Here is a 21,500-nt window from a genome sequence, read left to right as displayed (position 1 = left end):
AACCAGGCAGCATCCCAAAGAAGAGGGCACTGCCGTCTACACTACTTGGCACAGAAGCCTGGCTCTGGAGTGGAGCTTATGCACAAGGGACACCTCACCAGGAGGCCTGTCAGAAAAAAGGACTGAGGGGTCTGGGTGAGGCCACCACACTCCCCTCCCCCTGCAGGGAGTGCCCCAGGGCACAGGCAGGACGGGAATCGAGGCCAACGGCCAGGGTACCTGGCCTTTGGTGACTTCTGAGAAAGTTTGGCAGGGGGTACGCCAGCTCTCATGCAACTGCAAGCTCGCCTCATCTTCGCTTCTCCTCAAGTCCTTTCTTTCCAACAGGAATCCTCCATCAAGGGATCCAAGGGAGATGAGTGTTTAATCTTGCCTGTCCCCTTTCCCCAGTCATGAGATGTAGGTGTGACCACTGGCTGCTTTGCAGTTTGACTTCAGGCAAGTTTCCTCTTCTCAAAGATGAGGAAGATCTGATACCATGTGAGGAAACACCTGGCACGTGGGACCAGGCCATCATTTGCTGATGAAGCTAAGAGCTTCTGATCATTCCCCAGGAGTCAACCATCTCATACCATTTCTTATTTGTTCACTTGTTTGGGGGTAATTTTAAAGTCATGAACTCTTACCCAACATGCCTGAGCAATTGTAGTTCTGAAGCCAAATACCAGACGACACTCTCACGAGCCTATTTTAGGTCCTCTCCCCTGCTCCATGCCACGCCACCCACCCCATGCTACCCTAACTATGCACCACACACCACCCCTCCTCTGTTCGGCTGGTGCCATGAGGCAGCACAGCACCTGGAGAGCCCTGCCACTTGGCCCTCCTGGTCCCTGCCTGGGTAGAAGAGGCATCATCACCCCATCCTCTCTAAGGAGGTTCTCCTGACCTTCTGCGGGGTCAGCCGTCGGCTGGTTTCCTCCACTTGGACAGGTCTCATGAACTCGGGCACCAGGCTGTCCGCCAGGGCTGGTAGTCCAGTTCCTCCTCAGCTCGTTCACAATTTAGCTCTTAACATGGCTCCTTCTCCCCTAGAGACCTTATGCAGAGTCCTAATTAGAGCACCGTGTTCCTCAGGAAATAGGTGAGCAGAACACAAAGAGCAGCTTGTTTTAATCCTTTGACCCTGTGCAGTTGTAGGGCAGTTTTTGCGGTAATGGGAAGGTACCAGATGCCCTGGAAATCCGACACACCCACCTGGGACAAGAGCAAGACAAAACTGATGGCAAGAACACAGCCAGGAAACCCAACTCTCAGGGATTCTCTGGACTCCACAGACCAGTCAAGAAGGGTTCTTGGGCCGTTCTCCCATCACTCACACCACACAAGGGAGGCACACGGTACCCGGCAAAGGGTTGCCAAACTTCCTCTTAGCACTGACTCAGTCTTTCCACTTCCCACTTCCTGCAAACATTTTCCTTGACAATTCCCGACTCTGGGATAAAGGGACAGTATTTCCTGTGGGAGTCAGGCAGATTAGTTTTCACTAAATGCGGACGTGAAGAGCTAGATAAAATAAAAACTTGTTGGGCTAGACAGTGTCTGCCAAGACTGATGAAAAAAGTGAATTTTTTTATATCTTTATTGATTTCAGAGAGGAAGGGAGAGGGATAGAAATATCAATGAGAGTCATTGATCGGCTGCCTCCTGCACGCCCCCTGCTGGGGATCGAGCCTGCAACCCGGGCATGTGCCTTGACAGGGAATCAAACCGTGATCTCCTGGATCCTAGGTTGATGCTCAACCGCTAAGCCACACCAGCTGGGCAAAAAGGTGATTCTAGATTGAAGATGAACACACCCCGATCAGCCCTACCACCCAACCTGGTCTCAGTGGGCATGAGAAAAGCCAGGAATTCGCTGAGGGAGCCCTGTTCTCTAGGTGAGGTAGGAAGAGGTCTGGACAGGTGACAATGCTGGCTGAGAAGGTAAGTCCCACCAAGGGCACAGATGCGGCTCAGATGACCAGGAGGAAGGCCCAAGGCTGGACCATGCTGCCTCCAGCCCACCTCACCCCCTCCAGATTTCATCCCTTGCTGAATCGCACAAGCCTGCGCTGTACATAGTGGCTGTGCCGTTTCCTTCCTATTCTCTTACACCAGTCCTCTGCCGGGGTCCCTGGCAGGCAGCAGCCACTCCATTCTGCAGCCACGGCACTCAGCCCACTGTGGATGGTCAGGCAGGGCTAAGAATACTCACACCTCCTGGGGCCTGGTTTACACCTATGAGAAACAGCCACTCATTTGGAGAGACCAGCTGTCCACACCCGAGGACCTGTCTTGCCAGCCAGTTCCACTGTCCCTCAGAACTGAGCCACAACAGTCAGGAGTGAACATAAGGGTCAGAGTAGGTGCTTCAGTCTAGATGAGACGACATACAAACAAGTGCAGGATCTTAGGAGGTGGGTAGCAACTCTTACTATACCAGGGTCCCCTAAAATGCATTCCTGGCCACTGCCAGCCTGGGGATGGGGGTGGGGAGGGGCTCTGGGAGACCACCCCCTCTGTCCTGGAATAGCCAGAGCACCTCGAAGTCTTTCCTCTTACATAGTTCAATTCTGCCTCTCTGGGACAATTTAAAAAAATGCTCTATTATGAAAATTTTAAGTCTATATAAAATTTAAGTCTATATAAAGAACTTGGTGTATTCCTTACCCAGCTTCAATAGTTACCAACACACGGCCCATCTTGTTTCATCTCTAACTCCACCCACTCCTCTGGGACAATTTTAAAGACCAAATGGAGAAAAGCCTGTTTGTTTATTATGAAGCTCTGAGTGTGTGGGGTACACTGGCTGGCTGACCTATCACCCAGTCCTAACCCCCCACCCCCAGCCCACTTCCGGCCTTCCAGGTCAGAGGCTTTTCCAGCCTCTCCCACAGCCGGGGGCGGTCAGAGAGCCAGCTATGGCTGATGACACACAAATGAAAGCCTGCTCTGAGGCTGCTTTTAAGTCTCACAACAAGAGGATATATGGGTGTGCACACACACACAGGTATTAAGCCGCTTCATCAGCAAGATGAACTTGGTTCAATATAGGTGCTTTTAAAGCTATTACATGTAGATCAAGAGGGAGGCAGCTGAAGTCAAGGCAAATGGAAGTTTTAAATGTAAAAGTCTGGGAACACCAAAGTAAGGATTTATGAAGTTGGGAGGGAGGGCATGTGTAACAAGGATGGTGCACATAGCTACCCATTTGCACTCCTGACAAGCTACCAGTCTGCAGGAGACAGGACTAGGCTACAGGGCTTTTCAAGACTCATGGATGTGTAAGTCATCGAGTGGAGATCAGATGTGTGCAGCAAACCTGCTGGGAAAACACGCAGTGAATCAAGAGACAGCAGAAAGAAACCGACCTTTCTGCAGAGCTATAACATTAACCTGATGCTTGTTACAGAAGCCTGTGTGAGGATTCTCACTGACACAGCTGGCTTCTCTTTCCATGCCTGGGAGCAAAGCAAGAATAGCAAACCTACCTGTGCCAAGAGCCCAGCATGCTCTTGCAGCATTTGTCTTAATCTCATAGGCTTCAAAGGTGTGATATCTGCTAAAAAGAAAAACCCTAATTACAATGAGTTTAGCACCATTTATTCAATAGGATTATAATTCATTCTTCAAACCAGGAGGAGCCACTCATGTTGTTGATACAATGGCAGCTGAGGGGAAGAACTGTGTGAAGAGGAAGGAACGCTGGAGGCCCTCAAAACTCCAAGAAAAAAGTTAGGGCAACAAGTCACCAACAGGGCAGTGAAAACAGACGATGCACAGAGGATACCACACGGCAGGACTGGCATCTCAGTGTCCGCTGGTGGCTCCTATGGGTCTGGATGTCCGGCCCTCATCTAAACTCTGGCTGTTCTTAGGTTAAAGGACTTTCCTGTTATTTCTGTGTCCCTGTGCAGGACTATACCTGAAGCCTGACAGGCCATCTGTTCTGATGCTGGCCTGAAAATGCTCTATTACTCCTTCTAGAATCCTTCATCAAAGTGGATATGAACAGACAATGTATTCACATGTAGCCTGTAAAATACTTTTCTGAGAATAAGGTCCATAACCATGTAGGGTTGACAATCAGGTCTTGCTTGTTGTGAGCTTCTGACCACATATTAGAGGATTGGATGGAGAGATGGGTACTTACACCCCTCAGGTGTGTCATGAGCTTATCTTAGCCCTGTGAGGTACTGGTGTTACTCATGCCATTGACAGAGCAGAAAATGGAGGCACAGAAAGCTGAGCCGTGGTCAAAGTCACACAGCTGGTAGCTGTCCAGAAAGGAACAGGATCCCAGTCTTTGGAACTCTACCTTTCCCCTAAGGGACCCTTCATCCCTAGGACCAGGCTGTGGGGCTTAACTGCTTTATTAATATAAAGTTTGGGATTTAAATTCTCCAAAGAAGTACAAAAAAGAAATAGTCCTTCAGATTCTTCTTTGACGACCAAAAACTAAAGAATTATTGCCCGGCCGGGCGTGGCTCAGCAGTTGAGTGTCGACCTAGGATCCAGGAGTTTGCAGTTCGATTCCTGGTCAGGGCACATGCCTGGGTTGTGGGCTCCATCCCCAGTCGGGGGCGTGCAAGAGGCAGCCGATCAATGACTCTCTCATCATTGATGTTTCTCTCTCTCTCTCTCTCTCCATTTCTCTCTCTGAAATCAATAAAGATATATCTGAAAAAACAAACAAAACAAAAAAAACCTAAAAAAAAACCCTAAAGAGTTATTGAGGTGAGAGCATATCTGAAGTCAACTTTAACTCTGGGAAGTGGAGAAAGAGAGATGGTAAAGCCTTGGCTGGGTGGCTCAGTTGGTTAGAGTGTTGTCCTGCACACAGGAAAGGTTGTGATGTGGGTTTGATCCCTTTGGGATGTGTATGGGAGGTGGCCAGTTGATGTTTCTCTCTCTCTCTTCCTTCCCCTCTCTAGAATCAATGGACATATCCTCAGGTGAGGATAAGAAAAAAAGAGTGAAGGTAAAAAAGAAATTCCTAATTCTTCAATATGTATCCTTATTTTCAGCCTTACTTTACACCAGTAATAGAAATCCTATTCAGGAGAGAAGCACGAATAGAACTGAGAACAAAATTGCCCAGGGACCTGGTGTTCCACCAACACTAGGGAACCTCCTGCCATCAGTCTCTGGGGCCAGGCTGACTTCAGAAAGAGCCCCATGGCCAAGTTCACATCCTCACCGTGGCCAGTGGGATAGGCCTGGAGTGTACTGGCTTGGCCTGGTGGACTCTGCAGCAGAATAAAGGGAAGGCGAGTAGTGTCATCATCTTCACCAGTCTTTTATAGGACCAACTTTTATTTTTTACTTTTATTTAAGGACAAACTTTTAGAAGTAAAATGAATGAAACCACGTGAGATGAAAATACAAAGAGAGAAATTCAATGTAGAAAAAAAGGCCTTCCTGGGAAACAGTAGAGGAGAGTCACTGGAGACATTTCACAGACGCACAGAAGCTCACATTGTAAACAGGATTAAGCTGCTAGGGATTTCCCCCCATAACATCAGGGTTTCATTTTGCTCAGCCTGAGATCTCGCTCAATTTCAAACTGCCTGTGATCCACTCGGTCTAGAAAAGCTTTCCGTTCAATGTACCTAGAAGAAAATGAAAAAGATGTTTGTCAACAGAATCCAGTAAGAGAAAGTGTCTCCACTGCACTGCCCCGTCCCCCAGGTGTGAAGAGGTCCACTTGGGCAGCGGGATCACCAGTTACAGCAAAGGCAAACAGATGACCACAGGTGGTGACCAGAATGACCACCCACGACTTTCAGTAACATGACTCTCACATTTGATCTAAAAAGGATGTTTCTGGTTCAGATGTGAACGAAAATAAAATGAAAAAAGAAAGTAACTTACCAAAGGGAAAAAACATGAGGCTTGGTGGCAGGAAAATGCTTCAATTTTGTAACAAGGCTTTAAGGACAGGAGAATGCGGGCTGAGCCAAGCATAGGTTCAGAGCCCAGCTCACTTATACTCTGGTGAAGGACTGAGTGTCTCTGAGACTCATTTTTCTCAAGAGCAAAACAGTGATGCCATATTTCCTGGCCTTAGAGGTGTGCTGAGTTGGTGGGGAGAGGAGCTATGCATTCTGCATATATACATCAGGATGTCACAAAAGGTCGTGGGAAAATGGAAGAAAAAGTGTAGTAAAAACCACCTCACAAGGCAGCAGGGAAAGTGAAGTGAACAGGTATATAAAGTGCTCACATTAGAAGGTATTTAACTGCCTCAGGCTTTCCTTCCCCTCACCCTCCCTCTTCTACCCTACCATCCACCCAGTAGGGGCCAGGTTGCTTCCAAGATGACAGAAGAGGCCTTTTTCTAAATTCCTCTAAGGGAATGAGATCAAGTGCCTCTGCCTCCCACAGTCCACATACAGGGGCCCCTTAAAAGGTCGGTGTTTTGCTCCCTAAGTATGAGGCCAGGTTCAGTAGAAAGGCTTTCCTGGGTCCTCCCAGGCAGGATGGGAAGGAAGCACAGGGCTGAAGTAGGCAGGCAGCTGCATTTTAATGCTGCTTCTTGCCATAAAGTGTGCCACGACTTGCCTGAGGGAGGGGATCTCTGTTGCTAATTAATCTTTTAAGAGAGCAAAACTGTCATTGAAAATGGGGCACATAACTGAATCTCTGCACTAATTTTTCTTTTGTTGCACTGTGGAAAACATGCACCTGTCTGTCATTACGTTTATGGTGAGAACCTTACCAGGCTTAGGAGCCTGTGTTCCTTTGCTGAGTTCAGGGCCTCACTTTCCCTCTCACAGCACCCTGTGAATTGCAGGCTGTCCCATCTACTTTCCAGCCAAGCTACCCTATGCCTTACTACAGAGGGGATGGCTTTAAATTTGAATCCTGACTCTGCCATTTGCTGGCTGTCTGACTCTAAGCCACATAACATTTCCAATTTAGCTAACACTGAGTAGGTGCTCACTAAAATGGCAGTGAGTGCTGTCACCATCATTTTGGGAAGCTAGTTTTCATCAGGGTCCTGAGGACAATCAATCCAAGAGGAGTAGTCAGCTCTCTAGATGTGTGTTATCAGCAACCAGTAGCCACCACCTGGTCTGGGATCAGGAACTAAGTGGCTGCGTCAAAGCCGCCAATAAGAGGCCAGAATGGCTGGACACACAAGGGCAGGGCCTTCTCCTAGGTTGGACATAAGCCCTCAGGGTCAGGTTGTCAGATCTCACAAATGAAATACAGGATGTGCCCATTAAATCTGAATTTCAGATTCCCTGGTGGCTGGGGAAGACACAAACACTGGACCCCTTTTTAATAGAGAGAAAACAGGGAAGACTGACGGGGAGGTAGACACAGGACAGAACAAATTCCCCTTCCATCTGTCACCAAGGGACCCAGGATTCTCCAGTGGGGACTGTTAACCAAAATAAACTGAAGGGCTTTGTCACAGTACAACCACCATCTCTCCCCACCCCAGCCAACTGGCCCTGGGTGAGGATCAGCATTTTGACAGTGGTGTGCTTTAAACGCCCCTTGAAGTTCCAGCAGAAAAAAAGGGGTGAAATTTAGGGCATGTTTCAAGAGAGCCATTACCCAGTGCTACCTGTCTGAGAGAGCAGGTCGGTGGTTAGGAAAAGTATGGTAAGCGGTTTTGAGCATTTGTGGTCTTTCTTCTTGACTTTCCTTTAAAGAAGAGGAAGTGATACTTAAATTAGGATGCATGCTGAGCATGAATAATGGCCTTGAAGGTTCCGGATAGCTGTGCTGGTCCAGCTGACCTTGAGACTATCAAGAGTGAAGCCAGGCTGAGTGCTAAAGAGGCAGGTGCAGGCGGAGTTCAGGTTTAGGGAAGGCCTCAGGCAGCAAAGAGGGGCACAGGTGCGGAATGCAACTGAATTCTCAAGGGCACTCCAGACAAAGGCCATCAAGACAGGTCTGGTGACTTCATTCCCCTATTCATAGCCATCTGCAGCTGCTAACGGGATCCTTGTGATGGCTTTGGTTTACTGCCAAGAGCTGACCAGGAACAAAATTTCTATTGGACATGGACGCCCCCATCATTGAGGGACAAGGTGTCAAGGATGAGGATGGCTTTGACATTTACTATTTGTGTGACTCTGGGCAAGATACTTTATTTTCTGTGCCTTATTTTTCTTCTGTAAAACAGGAATGAAAATTACAGTGCCCCTCTGATGATACAATGAAACCGTGACAACTACTTTGTAAACAATAAAACCCCAAATAGCTATGAGCATTGCGGGGTTCTTGCTTCCCATTTCTGACTTGACTGATCACTATAAAGCCTCAGAACCTGGGACAGCTGGAACAGGGACCAAGGGGCCAAATGCTCTGGAAAGAGGAAGGGCTGGCTCATGGGGAAAGCCCCTCCTCCAAGGTGGCCTGACTAAACAGCCTATTTACACAGAGCCTCAGGAAGTTTCCAGGCACCTTAAGCAGGTTACAGTCCCAGAGGAGAACTGCCAGCTGACAAGTGCATTGGTGCTTGTCTGACCTTACCCAGCACTCCTGGGACCCAGGTGGATTCGGTCCAATCCACTGGGAAGGGGGTGGGGGTGTCATCCCTTCCCTCTACTACTGCATTATGGCCCATTTAAGAGGCAGCAGTTCTCCACTTTCATTAATAAGATATGCTAATAGCATCAAAACCTAAGGGATTTTCTAGCTTTTCCTTTCAGAACCAGGTTAGCACAATAGGCTGAAATCTTTTTGCTCTTTCAACCCAAATTACTTTTCTGCCACCAATTTTCTTGAGATTCAGGCCAATGAGGAGGGAAGGAAAGATAGAAGAGGACAAGAGAAGGGTAGAAAATGCTTCCAGGGAGCATGTCAGCACCTACTTCTGGAAGCCCACACCACAAATGAAAGGATGGGCCACCAACCCACCTGAGACATCACCTCCAAATGGGCATGCGCACCTCCAAAAGCTCTATTACATGGCTGGTCACCTGCCCACGAGAGGCTTCCTGCCCACTGGTCAGGAAAGGAGAGAGCACAGGGATGTGGAGGCACATGTGAAGCAGGGGGAAAGAATTGGGGATGCTTCGGGGCTGTTATTAGTTGGCTGTGAGCAGAACCAATGTGCATTCAGTGCAGCACAAAAATGAGAAGGAAAGGGGGAACTTCAATGCCCAACACCAAAGCAACGGGCAGTGGAGGTGCTCCAAGGCTCTGGGTGGGTGTAATGAGATGGGAACTTTTTTGCCGTGAGAAATGCAACTGAAAGAAACAACCTGTCCAATACTTCACAAGCCTGTGCCTCCCTCCGCCTCCCCAAAGGAGAGCTGTGACTTGCAAATATCTTGAGGGCCAGAGTGACAGGGTGGTGATTTTAATTAAGTTTCTCTCCACTGCTTTCCTCCCATCTCACCTTCACGTTGGGCTGGTTCTGAAAGAGTGGCTCTGGGGGGTAACGGAGACAGATTCTTTGGAGAAAGAAAATTATTTTCTTTGGTCTCTCCTTCATGCCTCTCCAAATTACAAACACACCTGGTTTCCAATTATCGACTCCATGACCTTCAATTTTATTGCCAAGCAGCAGCCCACACCAAGCCTGTATATCTCCCATTTTCTACACATTGATCCCTTCCCTGAAGCCTGCTGGCCTCTGCCTCAGTAGTACTGCAGAGCTGTGCTGCTGATGGCGAATGGTGCCAGGGAACCTGTGGGATCGCTTACAGGCGAGAGAGAAGCAACGCTGATCCTGAAATGCTGGACCCTGCCCTGGGAGTCTGGGCTCAGAGGAAAAGCATCTTTGGTGGAAGCATTTTAACTAACTTTGCTCACCAAAAATGATGCCTGGGTGGAGACATCATTAGGATGTATTCTCCCTTCTTTTCTGGGTTGTTAATTCTAATCCTACTGGGTTCCAAATCAAAGCCATGGCTGTCTGCTAGCCAGAAGGATGGGGACTGAGACAGTGCAGAGCTCAGCACCTGCTCTGGGTAGGTACTCTTGTAGGGCTGGTAACTAAGTGGTGAAGCAGACCCCACCCTTGGGATTAGTATTTAGGAAACCAAACACAACAACATGCATCAGTTGGTAATAAGTGTGATGGAGAACAGGGTGATGTGACTGAGGATCGCTGGCATCCGAGTCGAGCCCATAGTGGAGGAGGGTCTGGAGGGGCACTACAGAGGCTGGACTGCCATAAGCATGGGAGAAGAGGAGGAGAGGTGGGAGGGCCTGGGATGACAGGTAAGGAGTTGAATACTGATTTCAGCAGGGAAGAGAGGAAAAATGGTTTGCATTTTTGTTGTTGTTGTTAATCCTTGCCTGAGGATATTTTTGCCATTGATTTTTAGAGACAGTGGAAGGGAAGGAGGGAGGGGGAGAGAGAAAGGAAGAGAGAGAGGGAGGGAGTGAGGGAGAGGAAGGGAGAGAAGGGGGGGAGGGAGAGAGAGAGAGAGAGAGAGAAACATCAATGTAAGAGAGACACTTCGATTGGTTACCTCCTGCACATGACCAACCAGGCCCGGGAATTGAACCTGCAACCCAGGCATGCGTCTTTGACCAGGAATCAAACCTGTGACCCTTAAGTCCATGGTCTAATGCTCTAACTACTGAGCCACACTGGCCAGGGCTGGTTTGTATTTTCTAAAAAAATCATTTAGCTGCTACGTGGAGGAGAATGGAGGAAAGGGGACAGGTGTGGAAGCAGGGAGCACAGCAGATGTCTGTGGCTTGTACGGGAGTGCTGGAAGTGGTGCTGGACAAACAAGGATGAACCGTAATATTTTATGACAATTGTCTATTGGACTGTCAGGATATGAGTGGAAAGAGAGGAACTCAAGGATGACTCCTAGGTTTTTCCTTTAACAGTTGGGTGGACAGCGATAGTGCCATTTTTTGAGAAGTCTGAGGGAGGAGTCTGTTTATAGAAACAGGGGAGAGAATGTGAGACACTCAGCCCTGGGACTTCCCAAGTTTAAAAGCTCAGAGAAGGAAGAAAGGTCAGCCAGGGAGAGGAGGAGGAGATGCCCCCAAGCTGTATTTGCCACCACTGTGGAAAGTATTCCTAAAGCGTTGGCAGGAATACGCCAGCAAGGGATTGAAAGGAACACAGTGCCTAGCTCTCCTGTAAGGCCCCCGCCTTGGCGCGGTCAGTAAAGGCAGATGGGAGAAAGGAGTGGGGTGGGGGATTCCTATTTACACACGTGAGACATTTCTCCTACTTATTTAATTTCCATAATAAACCTGAGAGGTATACTTTATAGAGGAAGGACCTGGGACTACCGCACTTTGGCAGGTTGGTAGTAAAGACAGGATTTGAATTCAGTTTCAATTCAGTTTATGGTAAAATATAACACAAACACACAGAGAAAAGTGTATAAAACGGGGCATGGCAAATGAATCGCTATAACACAAGCACACATGTGGCTGCCACCAGGTCAAGAAGCAAAATACTGTCAGCCTCGAGGACACCCCTGCAAACTCTTACCCCAACACCCAGCCCACCCAGGTGGGAGCTTGCCTACGTTTTCTTGATCCCCTTTCAAGTTTCTGTTACCTTGACATTACAGTCTAGTTGTGCCTCATTTTGAACTTGACATAGACTTATACTGCGTGTATTCTTTTGCGACTTATTTGTTTCACAGACTGGCCTTATGGACTCATTGGCTTTGCCTATTTTTGACCTTCACAAAAATGAAATCATGTTGCATGAGTGTCTTTGTTATGTCATTGAAATTTATTCATGTTCATTCCCATTGCTGAGGAGTATCCCCGTGTGTGAACGTATCACACTTTGTCACACTACTGATAGACATTTGAGCTGTTTCCAGTTTGGGCATATTATGAAAAGTATTGTTATTTAAATTCTTATGTGTCTTTTGGGGAACATATAACTGAATGAATTTCTGTTGGGAATTCGGCTAGGAGTGAAATTGCTAAGTCACAGGGAGAAATTACTCTGAGATTCAGCAGATAATGCCAAATGGTACAAATGAATTTGAGTTTTTTATTATATCTCCCAGATAAATTGAACATTTTTATCATGAGGAGAACATCCTCTTTATTTCTGGTAATATATCTGCCTTAAAGTCTATTCTATCTAATATTAATATGGCTATATCGACTTTCTTTTGGTTAGTGTTTAATTGCTTTATCTTTTCTCCGAGGTTTTTTGGGGTCAACATTTCTGTATCCCATTGTTTTAAGTATGTTTCTTTAAACAGAAAATAGTTGTTTATTTTTTAATTCAATGTATCAATCTGTCTTTAAACTGGAGCATTTAGTTTATTGACATTTAATGAAAGCTCTGATAAATTAAAAAACTACCATCTTATTTTGTCCTTATTACTTATCCTGCCTGTTTGGTTTCTTTAATTCTCTTTTTGTGTCTTCTTTCATAAATCCTTTCATTATTCTCCCTCCATTACTTTGGAATTTATACAAATATGCACACTTAACGTCTACCGTCTTCCTGGATAATACATAATCTTTGGAAAACTACACTCCACTTACCCCTTCCAACTTTTATGTATTTGTTGCCAGGTGTTTTAATACTATCTTGCTGTAAGAAAAAAACCTAACAATGTACAAGACATTAACATTATTGTTTTATATAGTCAGCACTCATTTAAATCCACCACATATATGCCTCTTTGCTGGGTAACTCTCTCAGCTTTCATTATTCTGAAAATGTCCATATTTGCCCTAATTCGTGAAGGAGACACATATACACACAGTCTCTCATATCTTTACATACACGTAACACAAAAGTATAGGTTGGGGGGTTGTTTATTTTTGCAGTTTGAATAGACCATTCCAGTGTCTTTGGCTTATACTACTGCCGATGAGAAGCCATCTGTCAATCTAACGCCCCTCCTTTCAGAGAAGTCTCTTTTTTCTGGCTGCTCTTAAGAATTTTCTCATAGTGTTTGGCTTTCTGCATTTCACTCTGATATATCTAAGTCTAAATTTCTATTTTACTTATCTTGGGATTCTTCAGGTTTTAAGAAGTCTATAATGAGGTATCTTTCAACTTTTCCTATCCTGTCCTCCAAGTTGCTTAACTTCCCCCTTCCATATTTTTTTGTCTCTCTGAACCATATTCTGAATTAATTTCTTCTGACTGTTTTCCAGTTCATGGATTCTCTTTTCAGCTGGTCCAACTATTGTTAAATCTATCCATTTAGTTTTTAATTATGGTCACTATGTTTTTCAATTCTAGAAATTCTGTTTGTGTTGTTTTAAAATCTGCGAGGCCACTTTTTAAAGTTTAAAGCCTGTATCTGATATTTCCATTGCCTAAAAATTCTTTGCAGATTTGATCCTGTACCTGCTCTTTCTCAAAGTGCCCTGTTCCCTTATGTGAATGTTTTAAGATAGCAAAATTGCCCTTTAAAAAATTGGAAATAATAAGGAATTTAGCTTCAAATCCTATCAAGTCTTTACAAGGGCAAAGAGAGGAAAGCACTTACTAAACTGGAATTACCATCAAAACACAAAAAGCACAACAATCTTTTAACTTCAATCCAATCTCATTTTAATCAGAACTGCGTAACAGGAATATTTTTATCACCGGTCATGACCTGAATTCTTGTACATGAGATCAACTTAAATATGGTGCTTGTAAAAAGGTCACAATCTCATAATAAATATGGCAGAAGCCAATCATTGCCCATAGGTAGCTTTTTTGAAATGTTATCAAATGTGACCTTTCCCCCTTCTTTGTTCAATAAAGATCACTTTGTTTTAGAGGTATATTTCTTGGGATTCTGCACATATTCACCCAGAGGGTCCTTTCCTCAGGTGATGCCCTTGCTTTTGCTGGCATCTGTGTAGGAGACTTTGGGGGCCTGACCTCCCTCTGCCCAAACAGATCCTACAGGTTTGGTTCCTGTGCTTTCCTCCCTTCAAAGCTATGGTGCTGGATACACTTCTCAATAAAAATCTTCTTGCCCTTCTTGATATCCCATTTTGAAGTCAACTCTCTAGTTATCACATGCTGGAAGGGCTCATCTAGCAGCTGCTTGTCTTGCTCTCATCTCTAGGATTTTTAAAATATTTTATTAAATTTATCGAGGTAACATTAGTTAATTCATCTCTAGAATTCTGATGCTGTGGTCTAAGTGATTCTCAACTCTGGCTGTGCATCAGAAGCAACTAAGGAGTGATTTTAAAGACATAAATAACTATGACTCTTGATTTAGCAGCTCTATACAGGGGTGACCCTGTCCCTTGAACTTTGGAAAAATCCCCAACATGAGAACCATAGTTCCAGCCCCTTGCCCAGACTAGGGGTTGGGCCCTTTGATCTGCCTGAGGGAGCTAGGAAGGGCAAGTGAGTGGAGCGTGAAAATAGCCAAAGGCAAAGCACAGAAGTCATCAGATCTGCCTTGGAAAAACTTGATGAGACCTGTGGAATCACCTGGCCAGGGGAAAGGTCTCAGAGAAGGAGGGAAAAGCAGAGCACTTAAAAGGTGCACATAATCAGTTGTTCCCTAACCTAGTTACTCAATTTTCCATGGCCTGAAAAGTCCTCCTCATGAAGCACATGTCTTTTTAAATCTCATTTTCTCTTCCAGTCTTACTTTTATTAACTCTCCCTTATCTTTAACAGCATCACTCCTTATTTTTATAAGACCTCTATTAACCCAAGCAGAATGAACACTGTCCAACTCATATAATCAATATTCAGAGAAACCACAGAATGTAGCTCACACTGGCAGTTCCCCTGCTGCCTCAGATCACTAGGCAAATGTGGAGAAGAGGAGGGAGCTGTGAGTTACTAGAGCAGAGTCAAGGAGTGGGGCAAATGTCAGAAGCCTTCTCTAGATAACATGAACTCCTGCCTGCGCTTCACCCTGGGCTGTCCCCAGTTGGCTCTGGCACTTCCACTTCAATCTTGGGGCATTCCATCTTTGACAGACTGACTTAGAAGTCTGGTAGTTAAACAAGCTCATAAAGTCATTAAAAAAATTTTTTTTTAACATAGTGATCAGCTTCTAAGTTCCCTCAAATAATCTTGAAGCCTAATTTAAAATATATGACCCCCAAAATAAATCCCTCACCTATCTTTATTATAGTTTAGCTTGTAAATAACCCAAATGTCTACCACTTAATGCATGACTTTATGTGACAGGCACTCTGCAAGGGCTTTATGTATATTACTTATATGTATTATACATATATTACATATATTATTTCATAAAATCCTCACAACCACCGAGGATGGTATCATTATGCCAATTTTACTGGTGAAGGAGGTGAACCTTAGAGATGTCTAGTGTGCCACAGAGATAGCCCTTACTGGTGAGAGGCCAGGTAATGAGCACCCAGGACTGTTTGATGGGCCGCACAACACTTCCTTTCACTTTTAGGGGTGGGGGGTGTTGACCTTGAGCCATGGACCCACTTCTATAGTGGCTTTGTTCCTTAGCCTTCGGAGGGTCCCAAGTACTCACTGAACACTGTTTCTTATTGATATTCCTAAATACATAGTTTATGGGCATCCTTTTTGTATTCCAAAGTGAAGAGGATAGGGGTTGCAAGTGATGGCCAGGATGCTGTCTGAGGGCTGGCATGTCATACAGGCTGAAGCTAAGGGTGAAGCCCCACCTTGGGTCATAATGACATGGATAAAAATAAATCCCACAATCATGAGACACCTAGGCACTCTGTTGGCTGCTTTTGAAGCACTGAGCTAGTCTGGCTTCTCAGAAGGCCCAATAACTCAGGTCAGGCCAATACTGATACAGTGAGTCGCATCTGACCATGTGAATAAATGAGGCGACTTACAGTTCACTGAGCTGTAATTCAGCAAATTCAGATTGGCAGATGTGAGACTGTCCCAAAGAGGAGTGCTGCTCACATGGCCCTCCCTTCCTATCACCCCAGCGTTTTTCTCACCACCAGGACCTGCCCAGTATTAGAACAGAGCTTCACTGACAAACCAAAGTACTCACATTTAAATTGGGGGGCATGTCTGCACTAATATTTCAGAGTTCTTAGGGCTTGTCAGAGGAATAGCACCTCCGTGCTCTTACCCTTCCTTCCCTCGATTGTGGATGGCTAGCTCTTCACCAATGCCCTCTTCCTCCTTGAAGCTCTCCCAGTCCAATTTGGACTTCTCCAGGGTGCTCATCTTCTGCTTCTTGGCTCCAATCTTCCCCAAAAGGCTGCTCATGCCACTCGATCTTTTTAATCTAGGGAAAGCAAAAACACAAAACATGTTGCGTGTGAAAATTATAATCTCTGGATTAACGGTTTTTCTGATTGGCACGGGGCTCCCTGGATTCAAGCTGTTTATCGTAATGGGCCACGTTTGCATCCAGGGTCCTTCCTATCTAGCATGGAGAACACGTCAAACAGACCGGAATTCTAACGCACTTTTCCTGATTAACATCTCTGACCGCTTGAAGGACCTGGGGATAGAAACCCCTGAAGATCTCTGTGTGCTCTGACAAGTCTCTGCTTGCAAGGAGGGAGAAGCAGAACATGATTCAGACACGGCTTTAGGATCACATGCCTACGTTCATATTCATACTTGAGGCTATTTAACCACATACATCTGCCTCGATTTCCTAATCTACAAAGTGAATAGTTACTCATGGGCTAAAGAATATCTTATTCGTAAAGTGCTTAAAACAGCACCTGGCACAGAGTAAAGGTGCAATAAATGTTAGCCATACTGAATCGCTGTCATCATTTGTGCACTAAAGCCCCAGGGAACTCTTTTAAGAGAAAGAGAATCAGATTCCAACAGTGATGATCGAGAAGTGACATTATCTAAAAGGATTCTGAGATCAGTTTCCTTTAGACTCCTGTGAGTCAGGGCCCTGGTTTTTCCCAGGAGGTGGAGAACATTCCTTACCCCGAAAGCAAGGAATGTACAGCCTGTGCTCTTTTTGCTGCTGTTGCTATCACGGACTGTGGGAGAAACCCCATATGCCCAAGTTCAAGTCTTGGCAGGTCAAATGTTTCCAGTCAATGTTATGAGATAAAGTAAGAAAAACAGAATGCAGCTAGTTAGTAAGAAGGTGGTATTAGGGGAAGGAATATGGGGTTTGGTCTCTATGAAACTAAGAGAAATTATATACCAGCATGCAGGCAACTGGGAGTTTTCTGCTTTACTGGAATATGAACAAGAGCTAAAACATTTAAAAACCTCTGTGAGCTAACATCATCACAAGATCTACTGATAACATCAATACCTTTCACTTGCCTAGAATGCTGATTCTCCAAGTGCTTTCATAAACATTTTCTTATCTTATTCCCACTATGGCCTGTGAAAGAGCAGCACTGTGTCTCAGAGTTGGAGGAGGAGGCTTCCAGATGACCTAGTGTCACACTAACCATTCTGAAACTGCACGTCCCTGTAGCACAGAGTAGGTGAAGGACAGGTCACTGCCTCTTCCCTGGAGTGAGCTGACAGGCCAGTGTCCACACTGCACACAAGACTCTTGGGGCTGAAAAATTTCCCTCCACACTCCCATTGTATTCATGTTGACTAAGAGGATGTTAGCTTCCCTGCTGTGGTCACGTCCCACTACCTGCTGTTAGTTTAAGATCAACTCAAAATAGGCTGGGCAGGGATCCTCATTCTCGAGGCTCAATGAGAATAGTTTTCTTGAGTTGGACAAATAAACAAAGTTTGAAGAGGTTAAATGACACAACAAAGGTCAAACCAATAGAAAATGCAGATCCAGGACAAAGCAAGGTCTTTCTGATGCCCAGTGCGATGCACTGTGCTGTCCTTCCTCTAAGGTGAAAATTTACCTATTTTGACAGCTACTTTACTTCACAGTTTGAGTAAGGATTTTCCAAATGGCTTTTTATAAGCTTTCAATCACACCTAAAAATTCTTTCCCTACAACAGTCTCTCCATACACACACACACACACACACACGTAGATTTTACCAGGAGCAGAGCATGATTGGGGATTTAGAAACTTAATATGTCAAATCTTTTTACTTCTCACCTGCCTCACTGCCCTACTTTGGTTCACATTGTTATTTTCTCTCACCTGGATAATTTTGCAGCCTCTTCACCCATCTCCCCAACTGCTCTATCCTGGCATCTATTCTACATGCTGTTATTAGAGTGAATTTTCTAAAATACAGCACTTACGTCTTTCTGCCTGAATGTCTCTTCCAGGGCCACTATTGCTCTCATAATAAGTCTAAACTCCTTAACTTACAAAGTTCTTCCTGATCTTCTCTTGCCACACCTACCCTTGCAATCTATGCTCCAACTATATAACCCTAACCTGTACCTCACCTCTACCTGCCTCCCTCCCATTCATCTGGTCCTATCTCAGCTTAGAAACCACTCTCCAGGAAGCCTTCCAGGACACTTTCCTCAGTCCTTAGATTAGCTGCCTCCTGGTGGTGTTTCTATTGCACCCCAGTTCTTTTTCTATTGTAGCAGGAATCCTTTCCATTGCAGATGCTTGAGGACTCTAATTTCAGCAGTCCCCTGCCCTGGTCAATTCTGAGCAAGTTCAGAGTCACTGTTGACAACATTCCACCAAAGCACACACCTGGAGGCTTTCCATTTCTGGCTGCAAGGCCTCCTTTGACCCTGCCTACTTGTTAAACCACTGCCTGGACATGTGGTGGAGTCCATGTCACTGAGGCCACCCTCATGGGGACTAGAGCTGGTGGCCAAATGGCACAGGCCCCTGTCTTCACATAGGCAATTCTGGGAGGTATTCTGAATGCTTCTCAGAAGTTTTGGTGGCATTGAGCCCTCATGGCCTTAGAAATGCACACTTGTATTGGCTTTTCCTGTTCCCATCTCACTCTTCCCACCCTGTCACTCCTGCTTCCTGGGATGACTTTCCAAATAACCTATCTGCACTTAAAGCCATACCTAAAGTTCTGCTTTGAGAGGACTTTAAGACATTTACGAGAAACATGATTTTCCTTGTGCAGATAATCCAAATGACTCTAGAGAACATGGACATAGTTCTGCAAATAGTGGGCACTTGATAAACCCAACAATGTCACCTGGGTCACAGAACCAATCAGTGGATGAGAATCAGATCTTTGTAGAATAAAAAGTGTTCAAAACACTTGTAAATTGGGGAACTCTAAGGGGAGCAATTTCCACTTGTATTCACCAATCAGCTCTCAACAGCCCAGGGTTCCCCACCGTATCGGAGCAGCATCACAGGCTTTGGACACCATCTCTGTCCCTCAGCCTACAACACTGATGGTATTATCAGATTATACCACCTTTTCCACAAATCACTTTCAGAAGCCTATGAGAAAATGATTTTTTGCTGCATAGCAGTGAAGAGGCTTCCAGCAAAGCAGAAAGCCATAATCCTCACCCTACTTTGCCTTGCTCACCATTAAACATCAGCAAATGTCACCTACGCTATTATGCTTCAGGGGAAAACTTCTAGGTCTGCTTTCATTGGATCATTAACATGGTTTATAATTTCCTAATTTGATAGCCTTGAAAGCAAAATTACCTGTCTTTTATTTGGAGCTAAATCAAAGTGAATAACGCATTTATAGTAGCAGCTAGAAGACAGAGAGTTCATCATAACTGAGAGACCAGCACTTTCTTCCTGGAACCTGGCATGTGAGGTCCCTGCAGGCCTCTGAGCTCTCACATTCACTCTCTCACCTCGACGGGGAACTTTAGTGGCATAATCCTGGTGCCATTCCTCGCAGCTCTCAGGAAGGCAGATTTACCAGGACCTTGGCCCTATCTGTGCTATTAAGGTTTATCAATCAGACTTTCAGGAAAGCTGAGGCAGGCAACAAAGGATCAACTTGTGGGTAGGGGCTGTGCTGTGAAAGGGCATTGCAGAGGGCATCACAGTGGTACATTTCTGTCTCCAAGCACTGTGGCAAGTTGGGAGGCAGTAAATCAGCATATGGCAGCTGTGTAGACTGGAAAGCTGTGGAGAGGGAGGTCAGAATTCCCTTGGAGACCTCTCTGCTGTCAGCAGGAACCAATGCAGTTCCAGGCACAACTGATTTCTCTCTGTTCTGGATCCTAAGCCATAAGGGCAAGATACTACCAAAAGTTGGCTTTGACAGACCACCTACACCCCCAGCTGTGGGTTTTTTGGTCTTGCTTCTAAAGTGTGGTGAGCTTGAATGAATGGTACTTCATTCAAGAGAATCCTCACGTATCTGTTGCAAGTCAAAGTCCAAAGAAATGCACCGTGTACTTGCTCACTCACAGATGGCATCCAGAATGTCATATTCAGACATGTCTAGAGTATTGTTGCCAAGATGTTTTCAACGTAACAATGACATCTCAACCACCTCCTCCTGAATGTCACACTACTCCACTGACCTTACTACCACAAGTTCGACGTAAAGACTAATCCTGTCTGAGGAGCATGGCCTTCACTCTGACTAGCTGGCTTCCCACCATAAGAGAGCACAGCCGAGTGCAGTAGGCATAGCGGTGAAAGAGAATCATACCAAGCTTTTCTTTCTTCTGTATTCTGTCCAGTTACCTATTAATCAGCAATTATATCTTCAATTCCCTTCCCACCTAGCCCAATGACCTCTCCCAACACCAGACACCAGCCAAGACCTCACAGAAAAAAATTCAGAAACTCAGAAAAGGAAAAGGGACAAAAAGGGCAAAATGACAGTCATCTTTTTCCTCTCTGAATTCAAAGTTTACAACAATTTGCTAGAATTTATTGTTTCTCTTTAGCTCCAGAAATGTAAGCTTAACAAAACTGATTGCAAAAATTCCATCTTGTTGAGTCTGTCATAAGGAGAGGGAGACAGAGAGACAGACGCATCAATGATCACTGATCAGCTGCCTCCTGCATGCCACAGACTGGGCATCGAGCCCACAACCCCGGGCATGTGCCCTGACCGGGAATTGAACCGCAACCTCCTGGATCCTAGGTGGATGCTCAACCACTAAGCCACGCCCAGCCAGGCCCCATTATCTTTAAAATCAGCTCAAGCACCCAGCCATCCCACAGAATAGGATTTTAGGTTTGGGAATGTATTTAGAGTCATTAATTCATTGTATTCATTCAACAGAGATTACTGATAAATTACTGTATACCAGACATTATGCTTGGAACTGGGGACACCAATGCAAGGCATAATCTTTGGCTTCAAGGAGAAAATCTAACAGATGAGATTATCATACAGGCACAAACTGTAACCACATACTATGAGGGCACAAGAGGGAGCAGCTGAGAGGCATTTAATCCAACCTCCTTATCTAAGAGAATCCAAGGATTCCAAGAAGGTTAAGAAACCTGCCCAATTCACAGTGGGAGACTTGGGACTAGTACCCAGTGCTTTTGACATCCAGCCTGTCTTCTCCATCCTGCTGATGCTCGGGATGGGGATAGATAACCTTTGGGGATGCCTTCCACACTCCAGTTTCTTTCATTGCTAAATTGGGGGGTATTCTTTTTTTTTTCTTTCTTTTATTTATTTATTTTTAAATATATCTTTATTGATTTCAGAGAGAGGAAAGGAGAGGGAGAGAGATAGAAACATCAATGATGAGAGAGTCATTGATCAAGCCTGCAGCCGGGGCATGTGCCCTGACAGGGAATCGAACCCTGATCGCC

General features: G+C 45.3%; 1 protein-coding gene across 1 annotated transcript in view; it reads right to left on the bottom strand.

The window, feature by feature from the left end:
• Nucleotides 1-5,295: 5,295 nt before the first annotated feature.
• CFDP1 (chromatin remodeling protein CFDP1) overlaps nt 5,296-21,500 on the bottom strand; it is an 83,869-nt gene continuing 67,664 nt past the window's right edge. Inside the window, exons 6-7 of the mRNA XM_016196664.2 lie at nt 15,969-16,127; nt 5,296-5,594 (exon numbers count right to left, since the gene is read on the bottom strand). Of these exons, the coding sequence (XP_016052150.2) occupies nt 5,504-5,594; nt 15,969-16,127 (250 nt within the window). The 3' untranslated portion in view covers nt 5,296-5,503. The remainder of the gene's footprint in view (nt 5,595-15,968; nt 16,128-21,500) is intronic.

This window comes from Miniopterus natalensis, chromosome 18 (genome assembly GCF_054644295.1).
Source record: "Miniopterus natalensis isolate mMinNat1 chromosome 18, mMinNat1.hap1, whole genome shotgun sequence".
In the NCBI taxonomy this organism is placed as follows: domain Eukaryota; kingdom Metazoa; phylum Chordata; class Mammalia; order Chiroptera; family Miniopteridae; genus Miniopterus; species Miniopterus natalensis.
This window is presented reverse-complemented; position numbering and strand designations above follow the sequence as displayed.